At 58.1% G+C, this 19,233-nt stretch overlaps 2 protein-coding genes across 6 annotated transcripts in view; both read right to left on the bottom strand.

The window, feature by feature from the left end:
- Nucleotides 1–6,605, bottom strand: part of PHACTR4 (phosphatase and actin regulator 4) — a 57,277-nt gene extending 50,672 nt beyond the window's left edge. For 2 of the 4 annotated variants that reach the window (XM_030504269.1, XM_030504272.1), the window contains exon 1: nt 6,537–6,605. The gene's annotated coding sequence lies outside the window, so the exon portion shown is untranslated. Of the gene's footprint in view, nt 1–1,362; nt 1,415–6,536 lie in introns of those variants that run through there. The other 2 variants (XM_030504271.1, XM_030504273.1) reach the window with 2 other exon arrangements.
- Nucleotides 6,606–10,380: 3,775 nt separating this feature from the next.
- On the bottom strand, nt 10,381–17,310 carry SESN2 (sestrin 2). 2 transcript variants are annotated; one of them, XM_030504280.1, is made up of 10 exons: nt 17,111–17,310; nt 15,036–15,101; nt 14,217–14,414; nt 13,735–13,917; nt 13,265–13,474; nt 12,780–12,930; nt 12,495–12,610; nt 11,783–11,973; nt 11,419–11,563; nt 10,381–11,341 (listed from the first exon to the last, which is right to left on the bottom strand). In XM_030504280.1, exons 1-10 carry the CDS (start codon nt 17,294–17,296, stop codon nt 11,255–11,257), a joined length of 1,533 nt encoding a protein of 510 aa, XP_030360140.1. In that variant the 5' UTR covers nt 17,297–17,310; the 3' UTR covers nt 10,381–11,254. The 2 variants fall into 2 exon arrangements, with proteins under 2 accessions (XP_030360140.1, XP_030360142.1); XM_030504282.1 differs by lacking the exon at nt 13,735–13,917 and having other exon boundaries at nt 17,111–17,242.
- Between the last annotated feature and the right edge of the window lie 1,923 nt (nt 17,311–19,233).

Raw genomic sequence — 19,233 nt, 5'->3', positions numbered from 1 at the left:
TTTGCAGACGAAAGTGATAAGTTCAGAGAGCAGGCAATGAAATGCTGAAATGGGAGACTAACTTCTGCCCTGCTCACGCCTGCAGGACCTGCCCCTTGAGTCTACTCCAGTTTATTTGGAACACTGTGTGCAGTGCTGGTGTCCTCAGCATAAAAAGGACATGGAGCTGCTGGAGCAAGTCCAGAGGAGGCCACGAGGATGATCAGGGGCTGGAGCACCTCCTGTATGGAGTCAGGCTGAGAACACTGGGGCTGTTCAGCCTGGAGAAGAGAAGCTGCGTGGAGACCTCAGAGCAGCTTCCAGTGTCTGAAGGGGGCTACAAGGATGCTGGAGAAGGACCTTCATCAGGGACTGCACTGATAGGACAAGGGGTGATGGGTTTAAACTGAAACAGGGGAAGTTCAGGTTGGATATAAGGAAGAAGCTCTTCCCTGTGAGGGTGCTGAGGCGCTGGCACAGGGTGCCCAGAGAAGCTGTGGCTGCTCCATCCCTGGCAGTGTTCAAGGCCAGGTTGGACACAGGGGCTTGGAGCAACCTGCTCTGGTGGAAGGTGTCCCTGCCCGTGGCAGGGGGCTGGAACTGGATGAGCTTTAAGGTCCCTTCCAACCCAAATCTGTCTGGGATTCTATGAGTCTGCAGGCATTTAGGCTGGACCTGGATTCTCAGCAGGAACAGGGCTGCACTAGGCAGAGGAGTGCGTGCCCACTATTGCAACAGATACATGCTGCTGCTTTCGTCAAGACACAGTGCGAGAGGCTGTTCTCATGGTGCTTTGCAATGCACACCAAGTACCACAAGCACCAGAGGCCAAAATCTCCTTCCCTTCTCCCCTACCTGTGGTCTGTCCATGCTGTTTAGCAGATCCGGCCATCTGCAGCACACCTCCATTCCAAACACCAGCTGCTGACAGGGCTGGATTCCTACTGTGGTTAATCATTCACCAGCAGACCCGAAGCTATGCCAGAGCTCTGTGGCCCCTCGAGAAGGTGCTGAGTGACACAGCAGCCACACAGAACCCTCCTTCTTCTCCGCACCCCCAGCTCCCATTGCCTAAGCACCAGTTCTTCCAGTCCCCTCCAGCGTACTGGAACTCTAACCACAAACCCCATCCCACCAGCACCACTCAGGAACCGTTTCTGTTCACTTTCAGCTCTGATTTCTTTGAAGACAAATCCTAATATCCTTTACAAAAGGTTCACTTATCCCAACCCAAAGACTCACCACTCATGAATCACACATTTTGCTCCTGACTGTCAAAACAGCGCTGTCTCACCTTGCAGAACAATTGCTGTGCAGGACCAAACTGTTTCTGCCTCCAATGCTGTAACAGAACAGGCAAATAAACCAGGACTTCCACTTTACCTGCAAAGCCTCTGTTTAACAAGCGAAGCTGCCTTGATCTCCAGCTGCAAGGGACACCTACAATAACACAGCAGCTTATCACCATATAGGGTGAGACACTAACCCTCCCGCCCAGAGCTGAGCAGTGCTGACACACACCAGCCTTCCCCGTGAGGGTGGGGGGACACTGGAATGGGTTGAACAGAGAAGCTGTGGCTGCCCCATCCCTGGCAGTGTTCAAGGCCAGGTTGGACACAGGGGCTTGGAGCAACCTGCTCTAGTGGAAGGTGCCCCTGCCCATGGCAGGGGGTTGGAGCTGGAGGAGCTTTAAGGTCCCTTCCAACCCAAACCATTCCATGAGTCTATGAAATGCAGAAAGCAGCACTATCCACCACATTATCTTGATTATCAATCCCCTTGCTACTGGCATTAAGAGCAAAGGCCCAAACAGCTTCCTGCAGCAAAGCCACCTTGGCAATACCCAAGGATTTGAGCTTCCCCTAAGAGAGGACTACACTGCAAAGTGTCCCAGTAACTTCTGAGCTAACAGATAATGTCAAACCCTGAGGGAGCGCTTTGTGGAGAGCACAAGAGGACTCACCCTCACCTGCCCGTGTATGATCAGGAAGTTCTACTACACGAAGTGACAGGCAAAAGTTAGTGAACTAAACATCTTACACCAACAGAAGGACTCCTCCTCTTTGCATTTCCTTAGGGGTGCAGGCACACAGCGCGGCACAAACCTAAAGAGATGCTCACACCAATTAATAAAACTTAGAGGAAAACAACATCAGTCCCCTCTCAGAATGACTCTGAGCAGCAGAACACACTCATGAATTGGCCTTAACAATCACCAAACCCCTGCAATGAACTGAAAGGGAACTCCACCCCCTTGTTAAAGAGTTCACTGCTATAGAAACCATGATTAAATCCCCACGGCCATGAATCAGCCACCTGAAACAAAGGAATGCCTTGGCCATGGCGCAAGCAGCCAGCACTAGCAGGCAGGCTGACATGGCCAAGAGAGCCCCCCCAAATCCCAAACCCACAGCATCATGCAGCCAAGCAGCTTCAAGACACTTGGTAGTTGCCACCAACATTTCCTCTTTCTTACCTTTGGGGCTGTTTGGTTTTGGGGCTTGTTTGGGGGGGGTCTGGCAGTGCTCAAGGCTGCACACACTCAGTACAGCAACAGAGCGAATAGTTTCCTAATCCATTTTGACACCAGTGGATAAAAAGCACCTGAAACCAAAGGCCAAATACCTCTGGAGGAGCTGTCTCTCTCTGCACTGCATTTCCAATCCATGGAAAAGCTGGAGGAAGATGGCAGGGCTCAGCCAGCAGCTCCCCAGCTTAGGGTCTGAACAAGTGGATTTCAAAGAGGTTTCATTCCCCAGAGACTAATACTCTCCAATCAGAAGAAATCATCCAAAAGAAGAGATTATCCACAAATTTACTAGTTAGAAATGGTAATAATAGTTGAACACTGCTGATTCAACCAGACCACAGCAGCAATACCCAACACATACTTGCTACTCAGGCAAACGCTTCCTCCTGTTATTCATATTCTACTTACTAAAGGCCCCATCTATGCACCGTACAACATGTAGTATGATGGGACCCAGACCAGTATAACCTGGCTGCTAATTATGGCCCTTAAGGCTGAGTTGCATTAATACATGCCTCTAGCTACAAACACGAGTATGACTACACCCTTACTAAGCACACGTAAGAGAGACATAAGAGAGACAGGAGGATGAAACAGCTACAGGGAAAAAGTGACTTGTCTGACATCAAACAGCACAGCAGCAACACAGCTGGGGGCTAAATTAGGCCTTCTGTCCACCCAAGCTTGCTTCAGTCCTCTGTACTCAGTCTAGTTGATAGGTAGAGAGAACCCAGTCATTACAAGTCAGATTGAAGACTTCATTTTGCAGCTAAAAGCAGATGAGAAATAGCACTGATGAATGTAATCACTAGGTTCAAATGGATCCTGGAGATCCAGCAGTCTCGTAGCACTCCTTCATTCGATTTTCCAAGCCAACACAGGTTTCTGCATGCCTAACGCTGGTGAGCTGGGCTGCACCCCCTCCAGTATGGTCAAAACACCTCAGAAGGCTGCTTACTACATTCATCTCGAAAATTCCCTGATTTCATCACGTCACAGACTCATGGAATGGTTTGGGTTGGACGGGACCTTAAAGCTCCTCCAGTTCCAACCCCCTGCCACGGGCAGGGACACCTTCCACTAGAGCAGGTTGCTCCAAGCCCCTGTGTCCAACCTGGCCTTGAACACTGCCAGGGATGGTTCACCCAAACCGTCTCCATTCAACCCATTCCAGTGTCCCACCACCCTCACAGGGAAGAACTTCTTCATAAGATCCCATCTCAATCTCCCCTCTGGCAGGTTAAAGCCATTCCCCTTGTCCTGTCCCTACAGACCCTCGTACAAAGCCCCCCTCCAGGTTTCTTGTCAGCCCCCTTTAGTTTCTACCTATGACCCCAAGCCTGTGACCCAGCCATCAACAACTCACACCAACCTCCACACCACAGTTCCTTATGATATACAAAAAGTCCTCTGGGGCAGTGAAAACTCATGGACAGTCACCACTTGAAAGCACTTTGAGACCCTCAGCTGAAGATTCACAATGTTCTGTATGTCTACACGCCAACTCCTCACCTGGAGTCCGTCCTTGGATTTGGGCTCAGGGTCTGGAAGGAGTTAAAGCCCTGCTCCAGAGCCAGTGAAGGGTATGACACTGGCTGGTGCATTCCCTAATGCATGATCCCACTGCACAGAGAAGAACTGGAAATAGTTATCAGCAAGTCAGCAAGAGCTCCTAATTAAATGCTAAAAATAGATCTCTGAAAGGGCTTTCTTCCCCCTTGACACAAAGCCCGACTGCTGCAGTCACACATCCATCCGTTCGCCATGGGCTCCAAACCCACCAGGAAAATAACCTCCAATATTCTCAGCCACGAACCCCACACACAGCATCTGTACGGAGAAAATCACAACTAAACAAAATACTCTTCCCTGTGAGGGTGGTGGGACACTGGCACAGGGTGCCCACAGAAGCTGTGGCTGCCCCATCCCTGGCACCCCATTCCGTTCGGAGGTCACCCAGATGACCCCAAGAGTGTCTGCAGCTTGCTTTGTGCATCACTCAGAGCAGTGGCAAACCCCAGTGCAGCTTCCCCCCGCCTCACACTCCCTGCCAGCCACAGGTTTTGTGTAGCTCGTAGCTGAATATTCATCACCAACTAACAGACCTGCAGGAAGTGCAGCGTCAGCGATTTTTAATCCATCTAATTCCCCACCACATGCCAAACACAATGAAATTTGGTCAAAATAGAAGCCATTTGTTTAAATACAAGTGATTTGGCGCTCAAAACTGTCATCAAATTAAACTGGAAATCAAATTAACCAGTGATTGAGTGAAGGAGAAGGCTGTATAATCACAGCTTATGGATCCAGCGCCATGAAAACAAGGATGCAATCACATTCCCCTTGTTTTGTGGCAGCTTCTCTGCACTGCCCTGTACTTCCAACAGGATTCCCACACCCCATCTTCCAGGACTTGATGCTGTGTGCCTCCCATACAACCTATTCCTTGGTACTCCAGAAAGGAAACGTTCCTTAGAAAACCACCTATTATCTGACAACAAAGCCCTCTGAAAGTAGAAGCTGACACACTTGAAACCACACAAATTTAGGACACATCAGCACAGTTACTCCCAATGGGAAAAGGGGTTTGTCCCCAGCACCATCCACAGTATTAACTTCAACTGGCATAACAATGTGCCAAACAGATTCCCTTGCAAGTGGCCTCATTTTGGCTCTTTTCCTGCTTTATTGCACCCTCATGTGAACAGGAATTTAAACTATCTAAAGTTACAATTGTAGGGCTACTCTTCAAAGTAATTTGGATGCACTTAAACCTATGTTTGAAGAGCAACAGGCATTTATACCGAGATCAGAGCAGGCAGAGGAACTGCATTGCACTCCCATGCAACTTCTACAATTAGCACATGAAGCTAATTGAGCTGAAGCAATCCCTTACCCACCGAGAATGGGCCACAGGGAACCTCATCCTTCCCCTTCCAATGCAAGCAAAGCTGGTTCTGCCCAGGACTCGCTGATGATCCTATTTTTCAAAGGCAAGCTTCAAGTTTCAAACTCACTCTTATACAATTCAAGGTTTCTTTATACAGAAGAGGAGCAATCACAAGTGTTCCCCCTTTTCTTTCCAGACTCGTGGGAGCAACATTTGAACATCCTAATGCTTGAGAAGAGGAACTTCTTACTTCATTTCAGCTTCATAGAATCATGGAAGCGTTTGGGTTGGAAGGGATCTTAAAGCTCCTCCAGCTCCAACCCCCTGCCACGGGCAGGGACACCTTCCACTAGAGCAGGTTGCTCCAAGCCCCTGTGTCCAACCTGGCCTTGAACACTGCCAGGGATGGGGCAGCCACAGCTTCTCCGTTCAACCCATTCCAGTGTCCCACCACCCTCACAGGGAAGAATTCCTTCCAAAGATCCCATCCCAACCTTCCCTCACCTTCTCCCATCGCTCACTTTTGTCCCAGAGAGGGCTTTAAGCCCTCCCCTACCTCCACCTGCACAAACACAGCCCGACGCAAGGCGAAGCGGTCAATAATTCATCAGCCCGCAAACACGATTACAGCAGAAAGCACAGCGGGGACGGCTCCAGTTTCAGTCGACACCAAGACACATCAAACAAAGAAATACCAAAGGGGCTGCCTCAGAAAGAGCTTAAGGGAAGGTGAGAGCAGCACAGATGGAAACACAGGGGTTAGCTGTAGCCACACAAGCCCCGCAGACTCACAGCACGGTTTGGGTTGGAGGGACCTTAAAGCTGCTCCAGCTCCAACCCCTGCCACGGGCAGGGACACCTTCCACTGGAGCAGGTTGCTCCAAGCCCCGTCCTTGCGCGCTGCCGGGGCAGGCTCTGGGGCCCGCTCGGGCTCAGAGCGGGACTTTGAGCTGCTGGAGGCGCAGCGACCGGCGGCAGGGGAACACCCCCAGCCCCGGCTGCCCCGAGCACGGCCCGAAGCGACCCTTGGTCCCCGTGCAGCCCCACGCACACCCCGCGGCCCCTCGCAGGCCCCGGTGCCCCCCGCCGCCGGGCACAGGGACCGGGCGGGACCCCGCGGGGCTCCCCGGGCCTCACCTGCCGCCCGCGGCCCCGGCTCCTGCTCCGCTCCCGGGCCGGGCCCGCCGGAAGCCGCGAGGAAAGGGCGCGCAGGGCACCATGGGAGCTGTAGTCCCACAGCGGCGGGACACGCCCCCTTGTGGCAGACCACGCCCCCTCGCATCAGAACACGCCCCATTTGCGGTAGGCCACGCCTTCTGGCGTAGACCACGCCCCCTATCCGCAGAGCGAGGGTCCGGGCGATGTGAATTGGGGGTGATGGGGGGTGAGGGTGGGGGTTTGGGGGTGAGCGGAGCTGTGGGGTGCGGGATGGGGTGGTGGGGGTGAGGATTTGGGGTGAGGGGTGCTGTGGGGTTTGGGGTGGGGGTGATGGGGAGCTGGGGGGCACTGCAGTGAGGAACAGGGGTCGTGCCCCAGCTCCATCCTGGTGTGCAGCAGGAATATGGGGGTGATTCAGAGCAGGGATATGGAATGATTGCAGTAGGGATATGTGGATGGTTCACAGCAGGGAAGGTTTGCAATGGGGCAGGTTTGCAGTGGAGATGCAGAAGGTTTGCAGCAGGGATGCAGGGCAGGGATGCAGCAGGGATGCAGCAGAAATGCAGGGCAGGATGGCAACAGGATGCAGGGCAGGGATGCAGCAGGATGCAGGGCAGGATGGCAGCAGGGATGCAGGGCAGGGATGCAGGGCAGGATGCAGGGCAGGGATGCAGGGCAGGGATGCAGGGCAGGGATGCAGGGCAGGATAGTAGCAGGATGCAGGGCAGGGATGCAGGGCAGGGATGCAGGGCAGGGATGCAGCAGGATGCAGAGCAGGATGGCAGCAGGATGCAGGGCAGGATGCAGGGCAGGATGGCAGCAGAGATGCAGGGCAGGGATGCAGCAGGATGCAGGGCAGGGATGCAGCGGGATGCAGGGCAGGATGGCAGCAGGGATGCAGGGCAGGATGGCAGCAGGGATGCAGGGCAGGATGGCAGCAGGATGCAGGGCAGGATGCAGGGCAGGATGCAGGGCAGGATGGCAGCAGAGATGCAGGGCAGGGATGCAGCAGGATGCAGGGCAGGGATGCAGCGGGATGCAGGGCGGGGATGCAGCAGGATGCAGGGCAGGATGGCAGCAGGGATGCAGGGCAGGATGGCAGCAGGATGCAGGGCAGGATGCAGGGCAGGATGGCAGCAGAGATGCAGGGCAGGGATGCAGCAGGATGCAGGGCAGGGATGCAGCGGGATGCAGCAGGATGCAGGGCAGGGATGCAGCGGGATGCAGGGCAGGTTCGCAGCGCTGCTGCCGCTGCCCAGCGAGTGGCGCTGCCGGTCCGGGGAAGTCGGAGCAGCCGGGAAAGGTCGGGAGCAGCGGGGAGCAACCAGCCCCGGCTCCACCAGCCCCGAGCCGGTCCCCTGGAAAGATGCCCCGGTCCGGGGCTGGGAAGGGCCGCTCGGGATTAAATGTGATGCGAGGCCAAGGACGAGAGGTCTGAGGTGCTGCGGAGTTGATTCAATCCGCTCCATTGCAACGGGCAGGAGATGGGCACCCATCGGGTTGCTTGGTCCCCCGACTGGTGCAGAGGTGGGGGTGCAGATGGCACGCCATAGCCCGGGCGAGGTTGATGCCCAGAGCCTGCTATTCCCCCGGGATAAGCCCCATGTGTCCCCATCAAGGACAGTGTGTCAGCTTCCTGGTGACAGCCACATTGTCCCTCTTCCACCCAAAGCAAACAGCTTGTTCCCTGCTGCAGGGGAGCAGAGGGCTGAGTGCTGATCCACCCTTCCCCTGCCAAGCGTTCCCTTTGGGCCTGCAGGGATGGAGCTGGGTTTGGAGGGGCTCATGGAGGCTCCTGGCACTCCAGGGACCCAAAGGTGCCCACCGCAGTGTGTAACTGGGTGCTGGCAGGGTGCAGAGCTGCATGGCTGGGTAAAACCTGGCTGTGAAAGCAGTGCTCAGCACCCTGCCACTGCACAGCCCCATGACAGTGCCAGTCCCACAGCAGGACCTGGTGACATGGGGTGGGTTACACAAGGCAGCAGCGCTGGCACCAGGAGCAGGGATATTTTGGGCTCCACTGGCAGGACACATTCTGTTCCCATGAGCTAAGGCAGCAGCCAGGGGCAGGTCCCTTCCCTCCCACCCCTCCGCCCCACCAAACCCTCACTGAGGTGGCTCTGGGGCTCCAGTGCTGGGAAGGGACTGGGAACACCGGGGCTTGGCTCTACCGCAGCCAAGGGCAACACAAGCAGAGTGCTCACCATCGGGAGATGTGTGTTCCCATGGGATGGAACGTCCACATCCACCTCACCCTTGAAGAGCTGCTTTGTTTCCAGCCTGAATGTACCCATCTCCAGCCCATGCAGCAGGTCCAGGCCTCTGCTCACAGCCATAGGGGATAACTTAAAGGAGGCTCGTGGCACCGAGCTGCTTGATGCTGGAGCAGAGAAATCAAGCAAGGGGGTGGGTGTCCTCACTGCTGGGTGGGAGAAACCCCAGCTAAATCCCTGCGGATTTGAAATAATCCTGGGGCAACCAAGGAGGAACATCTGGAGCCCAACCTGGGCCTTGCTGCTAAGGCCAAGCCTGGCAGGACTGTAGCAGGACTGCTTCGCAGGTTGCAGAGCAAGGCTCAGGGCAGTGCTGGCTCCAGGCACCAGCTCCCTCCTGCGCTCTGCACCCATGGGCTCACCCCTGGGGTCCCTGGGCACCTTTGTCTCTGCTTGAACACACACAGCCTGGGACGTGCTGAGATAGAGCCTGGCCAGAGGAGAGGGGCAGCAGAGCAGCAAAGATGGGGGGGGATGAGGGGCATGGACCCAGCACATGAGGGATGGGCAAAAACAACAGCAAATGGCAAAACCACATTGGTCCTTCCATGCGGATGGGATCTCGAGGAGAAAACCTCAGTTTTGTGACCAGAAAAAGCAACTTTAGGCATCCATTTGAACACAACACTCTCCAAGAGAGCCAGAAGGCAGCAGGAACAATCCCTTCTCAGAGACCATCTCCTTGCTGCTGCTTTTCCAACAATCACCATTGATTTCACTTCCCCAAACAAGGCCTTTTCCTCCCTTCTTCCACACACAAACACACAGAGCACACAGGGGGTTCTCTGGTGGCTTGTAAGCATTGCGCTCACCCTTACCTGCGGTTTGCTACACCTGCCTGCAGCCACCGGTCCTGGGAAGGGGCTTGGATGGGGAGCAGCAGCAACGCCAAGGGAGACCCATCCTCCTGCCTCAGTTTCCCCGGTGCCCTTGCGCTGACCACCCGCCCCATGCATGGTGCAAATAGAGGCTCTGCCCTATACACCTGCATCAAACCCTTCCCATGCTGGTGAGGTCTGAGCCACTTCCAGCCCCATGGCAAGTCCTACCTGTCTGGAGGGGCTGGATATGCCCAGAGCTGGGATCCAGCTCCTTAGGCTGCAGGGATGGGGCTGGAACAGGGGCACAGGCTGGTCTCTCCTTAAGGATCTTATCAGCAGCTGCCAGGGGCTCCTGCCTGCGCCCTGATAAGTGCTGGACTCCATGTCACAGGGCTGGGGTGCCCCCAAGTGCTGCTTCACACACACCCCCCCAGCTCCATCCCAGCAGCAGGACTGGAGGATCCCACCAGACACCGACTATTGGGCTGAGTGTGGGTACCCCAAATCCTGGTACCCCAACACCAAGGAGAAGTTGGGGATGGTCACTACAAGGGGTGCATTGGAGCCCAACCCCTGAGGCAAATGGGACAAATGGGCCTCCCATTTGTCCCCCTTGGACAATCCAAGGCTGCTCCCAGAGCAGGAGGACACCCTCAGCCCATCCTTTAAGAGCAAAAGGAAGCTCCATCTCCCCCCGCTATTGCATGGCAGCACATTGGAAAAGAGGAATAAAGAAAACGACCATTTTATTCTTTCAAACAAGGTCTGTACCAAAGTCCCAATGGCATCGCCATGCCCAGGCAGGAGTAAATCCACCCCAAACCACATAGAAATAACTTAACTGGAGGAAGGGGGCACAGGGACAATGCAAGGGTGGCTGAGCCAGGAGCTGGGATTCATCCCAACAGGCACCTCCCCAGCGACCCGCGCCCTGGGAAGTGCTCTGGATAAAGCTACAGCCACCCCACAGGCCACCCCACAACCCTCAGAGCAGCCCATTCCCCACCTCAGACACAGAGGGGATGCCCCCATGTCACAGCAGGACAAGGCAGGGAGATGCTGCAGCCTCTGCCCCAGCCATGGGTGATCTCAGCTCAGAGATGAACAGCACCGGGAGCTGGGGTGGCTGGATCCTTCCCAATGCTGCTGCGGTGCCTTCCTTGGGTGGGAAGGGGGTGCCAGGGCAGCACCCCCATGTCTTCCAGCACAAGACAACCCCAAGAAGCAGGAGCAAAGCCGGTGATGTCCTGTGGTGATCTCTGGCACAAGCCCTCCCCGGTGACAATCTTGGTGCCAGGATGTGGCACACCAGCGCTACATGGTGAAGGCAGCACCCACAGCACCCCAGGTTGGCTTCGTTGAGCACCCCGGGTTGGCTTCATCGAGCACCCCCAAGCCCAGGGTAGCATTCCGGGGTCTTCCCAGCACTGAGGGCTCCTTGGGGTCCCCTCTCCTGGGATGAGGGATGGGGAAGCCCCAACTCTCCTTCCACAGCTCCTTAAGCAGGGAGACAATATTGCAGGAAAGTCTTTCTGGTACCAGCTCCCCCCTTGGCTTTCCCCCCCAGCCTGGGGCTGGAGGAGGAGGAGGGAGCAGAGGCTGGTCAGGTCATGTAACGGGTGACAGCTCTCAGGGCATAGAGCAGAGCTGCCTGCATCCGAGCCTCCAGCAAGAGCAGGTTGATGTGCACCTACACAGGGAGAGCAGGGTCAGGGCATGGAGGGCTCAGCACCCCCCGGATGAGGAGGGGAAGGGATGGGACGGCACCTTCTCCGAGTGCTTGAAGTGTCTCCAGAACTGTGTGTACACCCGCTTGGTTGTCTTCTCCGGGTAGCAAGCCACCGTCTTGATGTAGATCTTCAGGTTGCGCTCCAGGAGTTGATTCACCTCCCCGTAGTCATAGTCATCATAGCTAGAACAAAGAGGAGAGCACGTTACTCCAGGCACAACCCCATTCACACCCCCAGGGTCTTGCTGGACCTAAGCAGGGCCCCCCCAACAGCATCACTTTGCCTTAGTCTGAGCAGCAGCAACAGTCTTAACCAAGACCAAGTCAGACCCTCAGGGTGGAGCTGCTCATGGGCTCGACCCAAGGTGGAGACCAGGCTCTGGCCATGGCTCATGGACCTACCGGATGCCAAAGACACAGTGGACGTAGTTCCAGATGGCCCTGCGCAGCATGGACGTGTCCACGCCGCAGTGCATGGCAATGGTGTTGTACGTCAGGTTGTAGACGACCTGGAACTTCTCATCCAGCAGCTGCCCAACGTCGGGGTAGAGGCGGTTGATCAGCGAGTACCCATGATCCTCCCAGGTATAATCCTGCCAGAAAAAGGATGCTGGGGTAGGGGCTTGATGGGGAACCGTGGGGTCATCGAATCCCAGCCTGGTTTGGGTTGGGAGGGACCTTAAAGCTCCTCCAGTTCCAACCCCTGCCACGGGCAGGGACACCTTCCACTAGAGCAGGTTGCTCCAAGCCCCTGTGTCCAACCTGGCCTTGAACACTGCCAGGGATGGGGCAGCCACAGCTTCTCTGGGCACCCTGTGCCAGCGCCTCAGCACCCTCACAGGGAAGAGCTTCTGCCTCAGAGCTCATCTCAATCTCCCCTCTGGCAGGTTAAAGCCATTCCCCTTGGCCTGTCCCTCCAGGCCCTTGTCCAAAGCCCCTCTCCAGGTTTCCTGGAGCCCCTTTAGGCACTGGAGCTGCTCTAAGGTCTCCCCTTCAGGAGCCTTCTCTTCTCCAGGCTGCCCCAGCCCAGCTCTCTCAGCCTGGGTCCCTTCAAAGCCAGGGACCAGCCCCCTGCACCCCTTCCCTTTGTCCAGAAGGTGAAGTGAGCACCCACCTGCGCACGGAATGTGGGGGGTGCCTGCTCCCCCCTCCGGGTGAAGTCCTTGTAGCCGAACTCGGGATCCTCCACGAAGCAGAGGACGTTGGACTGCAGGGAGTGATCCGCAAGATCTACGAGACACCACCACAGTGGCCATGGGTGATGGGGGGTGACCCCCTGCACTCGGGGCCTCATCCTGCTCCTCCCTGCACAGATCTCGGCTCCTTCCCCCCTCCCATGAGGCCTCCCTGGCCCATGGGGACCTCATTCCCAGCCAGCAGCTCCCCTGCACCTCCTCACCGGAGGGAGCCACCAGCAAACTCTCTGTCTTCTCCATCTCAAAGCGTGTCGCCATCTCCTCCTGCGTGACACCCTCCTCCTCCTGCTGGCTCTCCTGCAGCAGCTTCATCCTCTCCATCAGCACCTCCACCTCCTGCATGGCATCTTTGCCCTGGAGAAGCAGACCCCGGGGTCAAGGCTGCAGAGGGGTTGCAGAGGGGTTGCAGAGGGGTTGCAGAGGGGTTGCAGAGGGGTTGCAGAGGGGTTGCAGAGGGGAGCATGGAGCTGCTTTCAGCTTTGGACCAGCCCCAGCCTCAGGTCCTGCCCAGACCCCAGCTCTTCCCATGCTTCATGCCTGGCACTGGGAAGATGGCTCTAAAGCATCTGCTGCTCCCAGTAAAAGGGCCTTGGGGCAACTCGCAGTGGCGGCCCCATAAGGCAGTCCAGCCCCCCACCATGCCCTCCCTTCCCACCCCAACCCCTGCAAGGCAGAGCCCTTCTTTTACCCCACAGCTCCCCATGCTGTCCTCAAAGGCCGGGCTGCTGTCGCTGTGGGTCGGGGGGGGCCAGCAGCCCTGCCCCCCCTCCTGGTCCTCCTCGGGGTTGATGCCGCAGCCGAAGACGAAGGATGCGAGTGAGTGGTAGTGGGTGAGGAGCACCAGCGCCTGCACCAGCTCTGCCAGGGACCAACTGTTCTCGCCCGTCTTCAGCAGAGCCTGCAAAGGACATGGCATTGGAGAGACCCCCCCAGGCTGTACCCCCCATCACACCCCACAGCCACGGGGCTGGGGGACATGAGGGGGTTTGGGACCAGCAGGACAGTCCCCAGCCATAGGGGACAAGCCACCCCTTCCCATCCCTGCCCTCCAGCTCAGAGCCCTGACAAGGTTCAGCCCGGGGGGGGTTGTAGAAGCAGGATGTGGCCCCTGAGGTGAAACCCCCCCCAAACTGGCTGTGGATTTTGGGGCGCTCTCACCTCGATGTGCTCCTTGGTGATGAGCCAGGGCCGGTGCGCCAGCAGCTTGTTGATCTCATTGAGATTCCTGAGTTTCGGGGGGGCACAGTGCAGCCCCTGCAGCCACGCGGGGTTCCCCCCCACCTGCAGGAACTCCGCCATGTGCAAGCCCACCAGGTAGGAGCACTGGTGCCGAGCTGCTGCCTGTGGGGAGAGCCGGGCAGTCAGCACCGGGGTGCCCCAACCCTGCTATAAGCCCTTGGAGAAGCCAAAGTAGGGAGCCACCCCCCCCCCAATCGCTCTTAGAGGGTTTTCCTTGGGGATGAGTGTCCAGACAGGGGCCTGTGCCACGCCCCCATCAGTGCCAGTCCCCAGGGACTGGAGGGGAAGGGTGCTGGGTACCCATGGTGGGCACCATGACACCAAGCCTCTGGGACCACAGCTCAGTGGGGTCCCAAAAGCCCGGGACAGGACCCCGCAGCCCAAAGCAGCCCCACGCTCACCATGATGGCGATGTAGTGGCGCTTGTAGTAGGGCAGGGGCCCGTCCATGCGCAGCAGGAGGCACTGGGTCTTCCAGAAGCTGCTGAGGTACTGGGGGTGCAGCCCCATGACCATGGTGATGTTGTCCACCCTGCCCGCCGAGACGAAGGCCTCGATGAGGAGCTGGCGCAGGCTGCTCTCCACCCCCTCCTGCAGGATCTGTGGGGATGGGGAGGGGAGGGCTGTGTGCTGCAGCCCCCCTATCCTAGAGGAACACCCCCTAAACCCAAGCACCAATGGCCAGGAGCACCCATCCCACCCCATCAAGCACTCACCCCTGCCCGGTACGGACACCGCCTCTGCTCCCCACTGCTCCCAGCTCTGGGGGGCTCCATTGTGGATCCCGCACAGCCCCACCAGTGGAGTTGTTTGGTTGTTTGGGCCCCGGTGTGCAATGGGGAGGAGGAGATGGGTCCCGCCCCCCCACAGCCTCTCCGGGTGACGAAACCACCGTGTTATCTCCAGCACAGGAGGAACCATCTGGGACACAGACACCGGGTGCTGAGATAGGGCTGAGGGTGCCCTATGGGGATTGCAGGGTGTTATTTGGGGGGGGCAGCACAGGGGGAAGACGTTTGGATGAATGGGGAAACTGAGGCACAGCAGGAAAAACCAGGGTGGAACACAACTGCTCTCCCCCCCACTGCCACAAGGATAGCAGCAGAGTGGGGCACCCTTCCCCATCCCACCCGGGCACCAGCCATAGGGTAGTGGGAACCCTTCCCTGTCTACACCGGCACAGACAGATGCACCCATCCAAGACCATCCCCATCCTCTCACCTCTCCCAGGGGGATGAAGGCGCTGGGCCCCTTCTCCAGCTCCTGGGGGACCTTGATCCCGGTGTCCTAGGGAGGAAGGAGCAGCAGCGTCAGCCCAGCCACCGAGTGCCCCAGGGATGAGCCGCTGCCGGCACCGGAAGGGGTGACTCAAGGAGCCACCACCCACACGAGCCATGGCGACACGCACCCATCGCCCATGGGACAGGGGACACACAGCACCCATGGGTGTCAGCCGCAGCCCTGGAAGGAGGCACGTGGGGTGCACTGTCCCCCCAAATGCAGGAGAGACATGGTGCTTGCAAGAGACCAGGACTGAGATGGTTGGGAGCAGGGGGTGGAACTGGATGAGCTTTAAGGTCCCTTCCAACCCAAACCAGGCTGGGATGCGGTGACACACACAACCAGGACAGCACATCCCGCTCTCCGGCCACGGAGCAACAGGACAGGGAGCTGCTTCTCCTACTTCTCCCAGGGGTCTTCTCCGTGGTGCCCTGTTATGGAATATGCCCTGGGGCTGCCACCCAAGAGCTGGAGCCAGGCACAGCCCTGGTGATGGTGGGTGTGAGTATGGGTGGCAGGAGGTGACCCCACAGCAGCTGCCACAGGACCATGCGCTCCCCATGCGGGTCCCAGCACACCAGCAGCCACCAGCGCCTGCATCCGGCAGCTCCCCTCGCTCCCAGCAGGATGCTCCTGCCCTGAGTCACCACTGAAGAGACTGGGCTGGCACGGGGGTGACAGCGGGTGCTGAGCTGGCTCTGTGCTGACTCACATTTTGGGGCAAAATGGCTGCTTTGGTGCTCCAAGAGGCTCCCTTGGGACCCCGGCAAGGCAAATCCATAGGGACAGACCACAGGACTTCCAACCCGGGTGGCAGGAAGGAGCCTGGAGCCCAGAAATGACAGCTCAGGGTGACCTTTGAAGGTGCATTTTAATCATCCTCCGAAGAGGCTCGTTATGTTTTGCTGTGTTAAGCAATCCTCGGTGGTTAACCCTCAGTGCACCACCACCGCATAGGGTATCACCTCCTGCTTCCACTGCTGGGGAAACTGAGGCAGGGAGGCGGTGCGCTGATCCAGACCTGCTCCACAACCTTGCTCCCAGGCTCCAGCCAGCCCGGGAGCTCTATGGAGACACTGGGAAAGAAGTTAATCCCTCGGGAGCAGGCGGAGGGTGTGCCAAGCAGCGCGGGTGCCAGTGCTTAGTCAGGTGTTGGAAAATCATTCCTGATAAGGGGAGGTTAAGCAAACACCCTGCAGGCACCCAGCAGAGCGGGTCTGCCCCTCGGAACCATGCTCCTGCCTGGAACGGCGCTGGAAGCTGCCCCATGGCTGTACTGGGCAGTGAGAGCAGTGCCAAGAGCATGGTGGACGGGACGGTCCAGTCCATGGTACCAAGGTCTAGGGCATCCCCACCAGCACTGGCCTCCCCCAGCCGGCTCCAAAGCACCAGCTCATACCAGGACAACACGGAGTGTTAAGCCTTTAAAGTCTTAAAGAGATGCAATTCCCAACTTCCCAGGGAAGTTGGCATGTTGGAGGACTGGAGTTGCAGACTGACAACAGGGCTATCCCATAAAAACCCACAGGCTCCTCAGGAACTCGCGTTCTGCACACTGGCCTCCAATAGAAAAGCCATGGGTGATGCCAGATGTTTCCCAGGCACGGGGACATGAGGGGGATCCCATTCGCAGCTCGGGAATAGCAGCATGAGCCAAACCTCACGAGAGGCCCCTTGTCTCAGCTCCCCTTCACCTCCCAGCCCACACCCGCGGGCAGAACCTCTGCTCCACAGCATTCAGGACATCCCAAGATCTCCCCTTCCAACCATCCCAATGCCAGGATGAGGCCACCCCATCCCCAGCACCCCTGACTGGGCTCCCAGCACCCTTATCCTTCGGCTGGAGGGCTGCTCCTGCAGCCCCGTCCCGGCTCCTCCACCACGGCCCCGGTTCCCCACTCCCTGCAACCAGCCGCGTTGGGGGGAGGGGGACAAGGGGCTGGATCACCCCATCCCACCCCGGGAAGGGCGATGCCAACCGGGATAGCCCGGGCGCGCCCGTCCCGGCCCCTTACCTCGCCGCCCCGCCGGACCCCGCAGCCCCGGTACTCCCGCAGCCCCGCGGGGCGGCACGGCGAGCCGGCCACCAGCATGGTGGGGCCGGCCCCGGGGGGGGGGGGGGCACACGGGGGGGTCCCGGGGTCCCCCCGGGCTCTAGAACGCTCCCGGCTCCCGGTGCCCGGCGCCCGCGCGGCTTTCATAGGGCGGCGGCGGGGCGGCCACGCCCCCTGCTGAGGCGCTACCAATGGGCAACGAGGAGGCGTGGCCAAGGCGCAGCCGCCAGCCAATGGGGAGCGGCAGCGGCGCAGGGAGTGCTGGGGGTTGTAGTTCGCGGTGGGTCCCGTCGGGTCCCGGGGGAAGGAGCCGCACCGTCACCCGCGGCATTCCCATCCCTGGGCACAGGGAGCGATGGGAAACGCCTGCTGGGGCCAAGGGGAGAAAGGAACCAGGCGGAAACGCCCCCCTCCTGCCACCTGCAGCACCCCACGCATCCCTGTAGGACACTGGGATTCACCCACCACGGAGGAGCCCCAAGAATTCCAGCTCCCATCTGCTGGAATAACAACCACCAACGCCAATAAAAGGGGAAAGAAGTCAAAAAAATACACCCGACCCTCCCACCGCGGGCAGCCACAGACAGCGGCGCTGATAACAACCTGCTGCTGCTCGACAGCCTGCACATGGCAAAGTCCAGCCGATGGGAATTGCTGCACAAACAACTCGGGATTTGCCTGGAAACAGCTTCCACCAGCTCTGGGCCCCAGCTCTGGCCCATTAACCCAACATGGCATGAACCCAATGTGGCAGCACAGCCAAGAGTGTCAGATGCCCCCTGGACGGCTGCTCCTTGTCCTTGTCCCCTTCCCGGCGCCACACAGCCACCTAACACCCTGCTGCTATTTTTAGGGGTGTTTTGCTATCTCTGTTCTCCCCTTTCTGCCCCCCCAGAAAGCTCTGGACATGAGGGTGACAGGTTGACATGGACACGGGGACGCCAGGGCTGTGGGTGAGCGGTGGGCTCACCTCTCCAGGCAGTGATCCAGCTGGAGAGATGGGCTGGAGACGCTGCCAAGTATCCAATGTAAAAATATCCCATCAGAAGACACGGAGGGCTGTGCCAGAAGAATGTTTTCCCTGGAGCTGGCATGCTGGTGCACGGAGCAAGAGCAGAGCAGCACACAACCAACCCCATCTGCTCCACAGCCCCAGGTCAGCCCATCCCGGCTGCTGAGAGGCAGCACCAGGGCTTGTACCCTGCCATGCGGGTGCCAGAATCCTGGAATGGTTTGGGTTGGAAGGGACCTGAAAGCCAAACCAGTTCCAACCCCCTGCCACAGGCAGGGACACCTTCCACTAGAGCAGGTTGCTCCAAGCCCCTGTGTCCAACCTGGCCTTGAACACTTGCAGGGACGGTGACTCCAGCCCTGCCCTGGGCAGCCTGTTCCAATGCCTGAGCACCCTTTGAGGAAGGAATTGTTCCTCATCTCCAGCTAAACCTGCCCTGGTGCAGCTTGAGGCCGTTTCCTCTTGTCCCATCCCTTGTTCCTTGGGAGCAGAGACCAGCCCCCTCCTGGCTCCATCCTCCTGTCAGGCAGTTGCAGAGAGCGAGAAGGTCCCCCCTGAGCCTTCTCTTCTCCAGACTAAACCTGCCCAGGTCCCTCAGCCGTTCCTCATCACACTTGTGCTCCAGGCCTTGCACCAGCTCCGGTGCCCACTGGCTCCTCAAGGAAATACAACTGGAGGAGGATTTCTCCATGCTGGTTGATTCCGGGCACACAGCAGCATTCCAGCAAGGCTCAATGCAATATTCCTTGGAAAAAGGGTGACAAAGGAGAGGCAACATTTTCTCGAGAGAGGAAACTGAGAGCTGAACCCAACCACCCTGTTCCCAGAACCACCAATCATGGGAAACAAGCGACAGCTCAGCAATTCCTTAGGGACTGACAGTGCTCCAGTGCTCGAGACGCTGACTGGACAAGTCTTGCTTGAGTTGAAGAGCTGCAAGGAAGCTGAGCAGGGAGGCAATGCCTATTGCTCAAGGTAAGTCACCTCAGAGCAAACAGCAAGGTTGGCTGGGGACAACTGCTGCTGATTGGGACTTCAGCGAGTTGGTGGTTTTGGCCAGCCTGAACTCTGA

Source organism: Strigops habroptila, chromosome 12 (genome assembly GCF_004027225.2).
Source record: "Strigops habroptila isolate Jane chromosome 12, bStrHab1.2.pri, whole genome shotgun sequence".
Lineage (NCBI taxonomy): Eukaryota > Metazoa > Chordata > Aves > Psittaciformes > Psittacidae > Strigops > Strigops habroptila.
Note: the sequence above shows the minus strand (reverse complement) of the source record. Positions and strands in the feature narration are given on the sequence as shown.

What these genes read in the sequence shown, in the direction of transcription:
- SESN2 (XM_030504280.1), bottom strand. Translation starts at nt 17,296, where the DNA reads ATGAAAGCCGCGCGGGCGCCGGGCACCGGGAGCCGGGAGCGTTCTAGA. An exon ending in GGGTCCGGCGGGGCGGCGAG is followed by an intron (nt 15,102 to 17,110) that starts GTAAGGGGCCGG and finishes CTTCCTCCCTAG; the next exon opens with GACACCGGGATCAAGGTCCC. An exon ending in TCACCAAGGAGCACATCGAG is followed by an intron (nt 13,475 to 13,734) that starts GTGAGAGCGCCC and finishes TGTCCTTTGCAG; the next exon opens with GCTCTGCTGAAGACGGGCGA.